The 12,225-nt window shown below is 41.0% G+C and overlaps 1 protein-coding gene across 37 annotated transcripts in view; it reads left to right on the plus strand.

Moving 5' to 3' along the window:
* Nrcam (neuronal cell adhesion molecule) overlaps positions 1-12,225 on the plus strand; it is a 266,233-nt gene that overhangs the window by 209,066 nt on the left and 44,942 nt on the right. For all 37 annotated transcript variants that reach the window (XR_003844257.1, XM_029541069.1, XM_029541067.1 and 34 more), the window contains 2 exons: positions 960-1,091; positions 9,758-9,901. Coding sequence is in view for 36 of the 37 variants with exons in the window: in XM_029541069.1 (XP_029396929.1) it covers positions 960-1,091; positions 9,758-9,901 (276 nt within the window). In the remaining variant the exon portion in view is untranslated. The remainder of the gene's footprint in view (positions 1-959; positions 1,092-9,757; positions 9,902-12,225) is intronic.

Below are 12,225 nucleotides of genomic sequence, written 5' to 3' on the forward strand. Positions count from 1 at the left end.
TCCCACAGAGATAACTACGACAGGCAAGATCCAGGGAGGAATTCTGAAGTGGATGGGTGAAAACAACTTTAAGGAGAAGCAGGCTATTTGTGTAGCTTCAAAGTGTTCTCGCCATAAAACAACGAGCGGCTGGGACATTTTTAATGTATGTCTACTAATAATAATCCTTACTGGAGGGAATGGAAGTTACATTCTCATTTGGAATGGGCCGTACTGGTGAGTGGCTGCCAAAGAGTAGAACACAGATTATAGGACAGTATAATTTTACAGTGGGAGCACTGGCAGATACTACCTTAACCAAGTGACAAAGCTGAACATCACTAATATGTCACTGTGGTCTCATGTTTTCCTTGGAGTGGTGTGATAAGAAAAGATGCATCACCACTGTGATATCCTTACAACCCCGAACCTCGAGTTCATCATGAGAAAGCATCAGACAGACTCACTGAGGGCATTCTATCAAATGTGTCTTATATTCTCCAAATGCGTCAAAGTCATGAAAGGAAAGGAGAGACCAAGAAACTTCCTGGCTAACAAACTCAGCCAGTGGATATGGTGTAGTATTCAGAACAGGGTGATGGTCATTTTCTCTCTTGTATACAGCCACAATCCAGCTGTATAAAACTATGATATTAGAGGAACCTGAGCAAATGGGTGTAAGACACTGCATTCTATCTTTGCAACTTCTCAAAATTGAAAAGTTTTAAAATTGTTTCTCTGTTTTACAAACACATAGTTCAAATTCATGTGATTCTCCTTACTTTTTATAAAAAATGTCTACAGAATTATTTGAATCAATTCTTATGGGTTTTTTTCTTTCATTCTAAAGAGTGATGCTAACAAGTCTTTAAAAAAAAACAAACCCATATAATGTATCACAGTGGTCTGATATATTCTTTGGCTATAATACTTTTTGAGTCAGATGTTTTTCTAAGTTTGTTTTTCTTCTTTCAATAAAGCGGCACCCTACTGGATCGTGGCACCTCAAAACCTCGTGCTTTCCCCGGGAGAGAATGGGACCCTCATCTGCAGAGCTAATGGCAACCCGAAACCCAGAATTAGCTGGTTAACAAATGGAGTCCCGATAGAAAGTAAGTGTCCTTCGTTGACTCTAGTTGAAGGTTACTTTCAAAGTGTACATGTATCTCAGCAATAAACAAATTCACACTGATGAAATAATTTACCTTTAGTATAGAAGCTGACTGTAACGTTAACAGAGGCACTAAAGCACCTTTAAATGTGTTTATTGTCTTTTTTTTTTTTTTTTTTTTTAGCCCAGACTGTGGGGAGAATGACAGGGTGAGACATAAACATCACCCACAGTTTAGATTAGCTTTCTTTGGAAACATCAGAGTCCACAGAGCCTGACAGGGTGATTAGGGCTGAGTTAGTAGATGGCAAAAGAAAGAAACATCTGTCTGACCTTAGTTTTCAGTCCCGGGGAAAGCCCCAGTGTCCTCCCCCCATGTTCGCCAGTCTTCAGAGGTCAGTGTCCCACTGCATACCTGAAGGACCCATTCCTTATGCAGGGTCCCATACCTTCAGCCACTTCCCCTCCTTGAGTCTTGTGAGGGCATCTTTCGGAGAGCTTTAACATTAAGTCATTGGCTGCCTTTGTAACCATCCACTCCTGTTCTGCGGGTCTACTCCTAGCTCATTTTCATTAGCCATCTTCCGAGACAGCCACTATGCTGCTCACAGTGGCTCATTAAAGTGTGTGACCAGGGAGTTTCCATGAACCCTCCAAGCCATAGTAAAGACTCATTTTATAAAATGTTATTAGAGGATTGGAGATATTAGAAGGGATTCAACAAAGCAAGAAAGAAAAAGGAGTTAGAATTGCCCCTCACTGCTTCTGAACTTCTAAGCCATGGTCTTACAGAGAGCAGCCCCTGCCTTCCTCCTCTACCTCTTAGCCTCCTTACAACTGAGGCCCTTGAACATTTCCCACTACTTAGAATTCAGACTTCCTCTTAGATGGAGGGCGGGGTGGGGGGATGTAAACAAAGTTGATTTCTGCTTCGAGCCCACCCCCAGGCTCACCTCCTAGTCCTTACCCTGATCAGAGGTTTGGCTAATAAAGACACTTTCATTTTGGTACTTATAGAATAACTCTGCTTGTGGTAATTCCCCCACTGAAAATCAAATCTCACTTCTATTTGCACAACAAAAGGCCCTTTGGACTGACTTGTCAAACTTAGTCTTCCTTTAGGGTGGAAGATTCATCCCAGAGATGAAGATGTCCAGGAAATTTTCTCTTGAAAGACGCAGCGTTTCTAATAAGCAGGCACGGGAGATGTAGGTTTAGTCTGAGTAAGTGCAGCCTATGCCCAGAGTGTTTTCGGGAGTATTTACTGGGAGTGTGCCTGTGTCACACAGCTCGGCAGTTATCAGACACTTGGGTAGAAGCAGCTTGTGTTTACTGCAAAAGGAAAGATATCCTCGGACGAAAACTGAGTCTAATGAGGCCAGTAATTGGTACTGATATTTATGCTCCAGTTTTAATTATGATCAGAGCAGGAAACGCCACAAATCTTAGCCCCTGAGCACATATCAAAGAGCTAGTGTCACTCTGAGGGGATTGTGAATGGCAACCGAGAAAAAGAGTGGAAGGGAACCCAGAAGTGAACGATGTTTTCCGGTACAAGTATGGTTCAAATAGCAATGCATATATAATAATAACAGCAATATTGAATACTCAGCACTTTGCACCAAAGGTTTTTTTTTTTTCCAGCTGAGAGGTACTTTGCAGTTTATGAGAGATTAAATGTGCTCCTGAGATTTAGACTCAGCAGAAACAGACAAGTGGGAGGGAACATCCTTCTAGCCACTCTGCAGGAGAACTGGGACAGCCAGAGGCTGTTGAAGACATAAACTCGGTGGGCTTGGCAGTCAGGACACAGAGCTAAGCAGGGAAAATTGATCCCGCGTGGGGAATTAAGTGATGAGCTTGATCTCTCCTCCTGATCTGTTTATCATCCTTCCACATTGGCCGTGGCACTCTGCTTTTGCTGCCATAACAAAGTGCCTTGGACTAGGTCATTTATAAACAACAGAGCATGATTGCTCTGCTCCCAGTACTGGAAGCTGTAAAATCCAAGTTGAAGGTACCTACAGAATTGGCTTCTGGGGCTGGCTCTTCCTCTGTGTACGTTCAGAGACAGCCTCTCTTGGGTCTTTTGTCTAGGGACGCTGACCCTATTTGTGGGAGAAGAGCCCTATGACCTAGTCACCTGCTGGAAACCTGAGCCTTTGGACTAATACCACCTTGGAGCTTGGGGTTCAACCCATGAACTTGTGGGGGCTACAGACGTTTGGAGGACAGCACCAGCATAGCGACACCTGGCGGAACCTTGGACTCTATTAACAGTTGTATTGGGAGCTTTGAATATGCCTCCAAACATACCCTTTATGGTGAAATTCTGAGGACAGGGTGTTCAGTGAGAGCAATTGTCTCAGGGAGACAAGTTAGACTTTTCTACTGTAACCCCAAATCATCCAATAAGGTCCCAAACAGAAAGATTTCGGATGAGATCTCTCCAATAAGATTCTAAATTAGTTCTTTTTTTTCATCCCAAAAGTATATTCCCTTGGAAAAGAAGGAAGGAAGTCAAGCAGATAGGACAGGAACTCCATAGCTGTTTTAGATCTAGGCTGCCCCAGCTCAGACTGCCCCAACTCAGGCTGTCCCAGCTCAGGCTGCCCCAGCTCAGGTGTGCGCAGTTCAGAACAGCCTCTCTGGTGGGCATTCAGCACGGGGGAACTCTGAACAGCAGGAGAGTGCAGCAAATGACCTTGGCCATCAGGCTGCTCTGGGGAGCTGCAGGCAGCTGCTTTCTTCTCTGTCACAGAGAGGGGATGCAGTTTTGAGCATGGCCAAGCCGGAAGTGCAAGGATTCTTATATGGACATTTCATAACTGAGGGTGATGAGCTGGTAGGGACCCAGCTGTACCCCACCCTTGGCCCCTGACTGCTGGTCTCTGTCAGCAGACTGTGTGAGGATAGAATAGACAGTAGATGGGAAATTCAGCTCTTCCCCAAAGCTTGGTTTTATGTCATCTCTAATTGCTATTCATTCTCCAGGAAATATTTATAAACTTGACTAAAATAGAAACCTGGAACATTAACTTCATTTAAACAAAATGCTAAGTACTCCTGTCTATAGTTTTCATACCTAAAAATGTATTTAATATTATCTGGTTAAACAATCTAATAAAGATCTCTTAAAGCAAAATTATATAATTGATATGAATACATTTTAGAAATTGATGGTACTAAGTACTTATAAAATAGCATTTTTACTTATTATCATTGTTTTCCTATTCAAAATATTGGAGATATTTACAGTTTTAGCCATCCCTGTAAGGATGTGTGTGTGTGTGTGTGTGTGTGTGTGTGTGTGTGTGTAATGTTTTTGAAGGCTGTCGCCCCACTTTTGGCCCTCAATCTATAATTTTTTGTCCCAAGGGTGAGGATATCTATCTATCCTCACCCTTGGGACATAAAATTATAGATGGGGATGCTACACTCTGACACGTCTTCCTTCAGTGTTCATTTGCAGTATATGAAGTTGGCTGTTCCTAGAATTAATTATTCCTTTACATGATTTGAGTTTGCAAGTTGGCAAGCTGTTCCCACACAGTAGCCAGTACCGAGCATCCAAAGATTTCCAATGGCTCTGCAGCAGTGACTCCATTCTGTGCCCAGCCACCAACTGAGTCACCATATGTCACCGCAGTTCCTAGGTTTATTTGCTCCTCCTGAATAACTGCACAAGGAAATCACAATGCAGACTTTCATAGAGAGAATGCTAGTCACTGTTTTCCTAGACCTCGAGTCCAAGTTTATTCTATCCCTAAATGTTAGGCCCGAAATAAGTATCTGAAAACTACTCTATTTAGCACAAATGAGGTGGAGTCAGAAGCCTTTAATACTGAAGCAAAGTGGAACCTGTAGCTGACGTTGTTTTGTTTGTGGTTGATGCATATACACTTGGGGAAATTGTCCTTCTGGCTTTACCATTTGAGCTCAAGGGTCATGGTAGTAGAACAGTTTTTTTTTTTCCCCCTATCTTAGGGTTATAGCTTATATCTTTATATCTTAGGTTATAGCTCAGTGGTTGAGTGTTTGCCTAGGATATTAAAGGCCCTGTGTCTTAGTCAGGGTTTCTATTCCTGCACAAACATCATGACCAAGATGCAAGTTGGGGAGGAAAGGGTTTATCACTGAAGGAAATCAGGACTGAAACTCAAGCAGGTCAGGAAGCAGGAGCTGATGCAAGGCCATAGAGGGATGTTCTTTACTGGCTTGCCTCCCCTGGCTTGCTCAGCTTGCTTTCTTATAGAACCCAAGACTACCAGTCCAGGGATGGCACCACCCACAAGGGGCCCTCCTACCCTGATCACTAATTGAGAAAATGCCTTACATCTGGATCTCATGGAGGCATTTCTGCACCTGAAACTCCTTTCTCTGTGATAACTCCAGCTTGTGTCAAGTTGAAATACAAANCCAGCCAGTACAATTGACCCCTTGTCAATTTGACACACAAACACATCACTATTAAGCCTCAGCCCTGATTTTCTTATTCATCCCCAAGAGCTAAATAACTTTCTTATTTATCCCCAAGATCTAGATAACTTTAAAAGTCCCACAGTATTTGCAAATTCTTACATATTAAAATTTCAATCCCTTTAAAATATCCAATCTCTTTTAAAATTCAAGGTCTTTTTTTTTTTTTTTTTTTTAACTGTGAGGTCCACTAAAATACTTTCTTACTTCAAGAGGGAAAAATATCAGGGTACAGTCACCATGAAAAGCAAAATCAAACTCTTAACTGTCTAATGTCTGGGAACCACTCACATTCTCCTGGGCTCCTCCAAGGGCTTGGGTCACTTCTCCAGCTCTGCCCTTTGTAGCACACACCTTGTCTTCTAGGCTCCAGATGCCTGTACTCCACTGCTGCTGCTGTTCTTGGCGGTCATCTCATGGTACTGGCATCTCCAAAACACTGTAACTAGGCTTCACCAACAGCCTCTCATAGGCTCTCTTCATGGTGCCAAGCCTCAACTCCTTTGCATGACCCCTTCAGTCCTGAGCCATCAGTTGGAACTGAGGCTGCACCTTCACCAACGGCCTTCCATGGCTTCTCTCAGCTGCTCTTCATGACTCCTTCATGCCTTCAAAACCAGTACCACCTGGGTGACTCTTACACATTACCAAGTCCAGCCACAGCACAAGGTACAACCTTGGCTATCTCTGGGACACAGCTTCTTTGTGCTCTCAGAAAACACTTTCCAGAAGATGTCACCTCAATGATGCTGGTCCCTTCTTAATCACCACTAATTTCTTAGCCCTGGCTAACCAGTATCAATAGTCCCAATAATGCAAAGATTTCACTTTAGTAGTCCTGGTATCTTGCTAATCACAGCTGATTCTTCAGACCCAGTTAACCAAAACCACAGAATCTTCAAAATCAAAATAGCAAAAGCCCTGATAAGAGTCTTTAATCTTTCTTCTGAAATTTCACAAGCCTCTGTCTTCTGCACTGTTCTCAACATTATCCTCCAACCTCTTACAGAACATCCCACAGAGCTCTTAACATCCCAATGGCTCTTTTAGCTCAAACTTCCAAAGTATTCTTCCACAGTACTCTCCAAACCATGGTCAGGTTATCACAGGAATGCCCCACTCTGCTGGTACCAACCCCAATTAAACGTTGTCCTTTATAAGACTTGCCACGGTCGTGGTCATGGTGTCTGTTCATAGCAGTAAAACCCTAACTAAGACACCCTGGGCTCACTTTTGCTCACTTAACCTTTGAATACACAATAGCATGACGGTGAATATATTCACATTGTTGGTTAACAATCCTCCAGAAGGTTTTTTTTTTTTTTTTTTTTTTTGGGCTTTTCGAGACAGGGTTTCTCTGTGTAGCCCTGGCTGTCCTGGAACTCACTCTGTAGACCAGGCTAGCCTCGAACTCAGAAATCTTCCTGCCTCTGCCTCCTGAGTGCTAGGATTAAAGGCGTGCGCCACCACTTCCCGGCTTCCAGAAGATTTTAATCTCATAAAAATTAAACTGTATACTATTAACTGGAACATGGTTGCATGATTTTAAGAATCTATAAGTTCAGGGGTGTGAGGAACTTTTGACCTATGGTCTGTTAGCCATGCTAAGAGTTCTCCCTGCATGTCACACTCATTACTGTTCTTCAGAGGTGCAGTCACGGTAGGCATATGGTGAACACCAAAAACCGCCTGGGCAGCCCTAACCCTGAATGTCCATGTTCTAAGCCCATGTGTTGAGAAGGACCCACAGAGCAAGAGAGGCCAGGGGTCCTGCTGATGTTTCAGCATGCCTTGTTAAGGCAGTTAACAGACATCCCTGCAAGTGTTGTCCCTCAGAAAGCCCCAGTGGTACAAGGCTTTGGATCTAGGCTAAGAAACATGGCCTTCCCTGATGTGTACCTCACTCTCAGATCCATTGTCTGCTATATCTGTAGGTCACTTCCTGGGACAATGTCACATATATTCTCTAATGTTATTTACTGATACAATCTATACCCTGTTGAAGGAATTATGAATACTACTTGTATTATTTTTGGAACAATGTTTTCCTTAGGGCATTTTGAAAAATTTTAATCAGTAATTGCAGATGTAAGCTGAGTCAATTCAAAGTATCATGACATACCTTATCACTAGGAAAATAAAAATATTTTTAAGATGGTAGTACACCTTAGCCATTGATTGTGACCATACTTTTGAACACTACTTTTCTTTTCTTTTCTTTTCTTTTTCTTTCTTTCTTCCTTTTTTTTTAAAAAAAGATTTATTTATTTATTATATGTAAGTACACTGTAGCTGTCTTCAGACACCCCAGAAGAGGGCGTCAAATCTCATTGTGGGTGGTTGTGAGCCACCATGTGGTTGCTGGGATTTGAACTCAGGACCTTCAGAAGAGCAGTCAATGTTCTTAACCACTGAGCCATCTCTCCAGCCCTGAACACTACTTTTCTAAGACAATTATGCTACCTCAGGAATAAGGGCATTAATTACTCCCTGAGAGTTAGCTCACAAGTTGAAGTTTAATAATCCTTGGAGGGTAAGAACGTGCCTTCTAGTTCAATTTATGATATGTTGTTAAAATATTCTGATCTGAAATGTCTAAAGGACCTTTGAGCTACAAGTCTAACAGTAGAAATGTGCAAGAGTTAAAATAATGGCTCACAAAGATGTCTGCATTCTAATCCTTGTAACCTGCGAACATGCCACCTCCTGTAGCAGAGACGGGTTTTGTGTAGGTGGATAGGAGCTGACGTATCCGCTTAGGACCCAGTTTCATCACAAGAACCCTCAAAGGTCCTATGCCTTCCCTGACTGTGGTCAGAGAGAAATGTGATTATGGAGAATGAACAGGAAAAGAACTAAATAAAACAAAACAAACAAAAACAACACTGCTAGCTTTGATGGACTAAAAAATTAAGAGTCCTCCAGAAAGCAGAAAGAACAAAGACATGGATTCATCTGCAATATGAAGAAGGAGCATGGCTTTCCTGGGACTTTGACTTTAGCCCAGTGGGATTCTTGTCAGGCTTCCAACTTGGAGAGCCAAGAGGTAGTACATTTTGTGTTGTTTGAAGACAGTAGATTTGTGAAATTGTAGTGGTAAGAAACACAGGATGAAATGAGCACAATACTTGGGTGTGTAAAGTAGAAATAAATAACTATAGCCAGATTCATTTTTATTAAAGTGAGTTAATAAGCCAGAGGTGAGCCAGATACTTTTATTTCAAAGTGATAATGAAGTCTCAGTACAATGATAGATATTTCTTGTTTTTTATACTAAACCTTTTCTGGTCACTCCAGAAACAGAAATGTGTTTAGAATGAAAGGGCAGCCCTCTCATGGTTGCCATAGGCAGTTACAGAGGGAGAGGTAGATTTATTTACTTTGGTTTTGGTCAGCCATGCTAAGGCAATTGGCTCTTAAAATAATGTGGGGTGATGGTCTAGGGTTTAATATTCAGAAAAAGAAATTTGTGCGTCACAGCACAACACAATACAGTACGGCACTTCCTTGTCTTTTGCCTTGCTTAGGACTAAATCCTTACATCCTGTATCACCCAGCCGGTTTCATCCAAGTTCACCATGGAGCAATCCTGGTTGTAACATGTTTTAAGTACTTAAGGAATTTAGGTGAAAAGATTCTTTAAGAGAAATTTTATACAACTGATTTCTCCTTCAGCCCCAGATGTGTGACCAGCAGGAAAGTGGATATCCTCCTGTCTCTGACTCTCACGTTCCCTATGCATACCTTTATTTATTTGTCTATTTATTTTAAGGACTAGGTCCTCAATGGGGGCAGGTTTGAACCAGCCAGTATATTTTTCCATTTGATGATAAGTTGTTACTCCCTCCTTTGGATAATTACCTTGCCTCCTTTTAAATAGCTGGATTCTTTATAAACATGCCTGTGTTTTCCTGAATTTGATATTATTGCCCAATGTGGGCTTGCTTTTCAGGCAGTCTTCGGTGTTAAAGAGAAATCTATCCATACAACACTAAATGAGCATTGTGCGTTTTCTCATGCTTGTGTGTGATAACTAAACTCTGCCTGGATGCTTTTCCTTTTACTAATGCATATACCTAGCCTGTATTTACTTCCCAGTTATGCAATATAAATCTCAAGACTTGCACATTTAACATATATCTTTGAAGCAACAAGAAACATATATTTTCTCTTTTTATATTCCAACAGTTGCTCTTGATGACCCCAGCAGAAAAATAGATGGCGATACCATTATATTTTCAAATGTTCAAGAAAGCTCAAGTGCAGTTTATCAGTGCAATGCTTCTAACAAATATGGATATTTACTAGCAAATGCATTTGTAAATGTTCTCGGTAAGCTCTTCCTTTATTAAAAACATGGAAAGTTAAATTAATGTTGGCTGTTATTTCCTGCTCATTCAGCAAAAATGCATTATGTCTTTGCTACCTGCAATGCAGTGTTTGAAGCTACAAAGAATACACAAGGGTAGATAAGATACAAGTCTTGCCTTAAAGGTGATTTTTGTCTATTCTTGCAATTCTTTCATATAGTTTTATGTGGCATATTCTTTGCTGCAGAAATAATCAAACAGGCTGTTCTGTTCACTGGTAGTTTGACTGTTAAACCCTTCAAAAGGAAAACAGTGTTTGTTCATATTAGCAATGGGTATGCCAGCTCTTTCATCCTTAGACAGTTAGTTACTATTCTGTGGCTGTAGCAAAGGACTATGTCCAAGGCAACTCATAAAAGAAAGCATTCCATCTGGGGCTCACAGTTCTAGAGAGCAGGAAAGTCCATGGCCACCATGGTGGGAGCATGGCATTAGGTAGGCAGGCATGGTGCTGGAGCAGTAGCTGAGAGATTACATGATAAGACAACAATTACAAGGCAAGGGAGGTTAGGAGTCGACTGACATGGTGAGGGCTTTGGAAACCTCAAAGCCCATCCCCAGTGGCATAGCTTCTCCGACAAGGCCACACCTCCTAATCCTTCTCAAACAGTTCTACCATCTGCAGAGCAAGCATTCAAACATGGAAGCCTATGGACCAATTCTCATTTAAGCACCGCAGAAACTGACAAGTTCAAAAACACCTTCATGATTCCCACATAAAGAACTAAATTACTCATAATGCTTGTCTTCTAACCAAGTCACAGATATACATTGTTTCATGTGTAAAAATATGGCAAAAAAAAAAAAACCCTATAGGAAGCTATGTTGATCTCAAGCATATTATAAAATGGTTGACTTACCCTATTGGGTAAAATTACCAAAAGCTACATTTTTAAAATTCATGTAAGAATTATTCTTGTGGCAGGTGGGAATTATACTTGAATCCTTTCAAATAGTGTGTTGCTTTTCCAAACAAAATATCATCAGGAAGCCAAACAAGATTTGCCGTTTTCCTTCCCAGGGGCCTAGAAACTCAGCAGTTGAGGTACTGGTGGAAGTTGAGGAAGCAGCTTTGATTTCTGGGTTTCTTCTCATGCTTTACCTCTATTAATTTAACATCTTCAGGTTTCCTACTTCAGTACAATGAATGCAGTGTGTTACTCTGAGTACTCAGCCGATGTCTTTCCGATTCATTAGTACCACAAATACAGGATGCTCTGCTCCTTTTTTAGAATGTTTATTTATATTTATGTCTGTGTGTCTATGTGAGTACCTGCCATGTGTGTAGTGGAGTCTGCAGAGGCTAGAAGAAGGTGCCTGATCCCCTGGATCTGGAGTTTCAGGCAGCTGTGAGCCCCCAGAGATGGGTGCTGGGGACTGAACATGGATCTTCTGGAAGAACAGCAAGTGTTCTTAGGTGCTGAGCTATCTCTCAAGCCCCACTTTCTCTTCTTTTTTAAGACTGAAAGACAGCATTTATGGATGCCTGTTTAAAATCAGACTTTTAACAGATATCAAGAGATACAGCACTGTGGTTGATGTTTGTGTTTCTCTTTATGATTAGTAATAGTGATTGTTCTTTTCACATTTCTGTTGGCCATTGTGTGTCTGCTTTTGAGAAATGTGGATTTGGGTCCTTTGCTCATTTTTTAAAAAATCTGTTTCTGGGAGTATTCAGTTCTTTATGTGAGAGTCTTATATATTGTGTGTATTAGTCTTATATCAAGCATATGATGAGCAAATATCTTTTCCTAGCCTATGGTTTTTCTCTTTATGCTCTTCGTGCTGTTGATTCCTTGGCTGTAAGAGGCCTTTCAGTCCCCTCTGTTTTTCGGAAACCACACTTCCCATTCTGAATTTTATTTTTTTTTCTGCGTTCTATATGTGTCTCCAACATTCCCAGTGTTGGGTCCTGGGCCATGATGGGTCAGTCATTAAGCAGTGGCATATTTTCCTGCCAGACACTACTATGCTGTTACTAACATAATTAAACAGCTACATTCTTTCAGTACAAGATACTCAGTGTCATAAGATATATATATATATATATATATATATATATATATATATATATATATATATAACAGAATCAATAAATAAACAGCATTGGTAATTGAATAACTCTCAAGGAACGTGTTGAACATACATTAGGAGGTGTTTTATCTATGTTGAGTGACTATACTGATGCCAGAGATGCAGAACTTAGGGGAAATATCATGTTGGTTGTACTTTATCATAAACTTCAATGAACCTAACCCAAAATATGATAAATACACTGTAAACCTA

Source organism: Mus pahari, chromosome 7 (genome assembly GCF_900095145.1).
Source record: "Mus pahari chromosome 7, PAHARI_EIJ_v1.1, whole genome shotgun sequence".
Taxonomy (NCBI): Eukaryota; Metazoa; Chordata; class Mammalia; order Rodentia; family Muridae; genus Mus; species Mus pahari.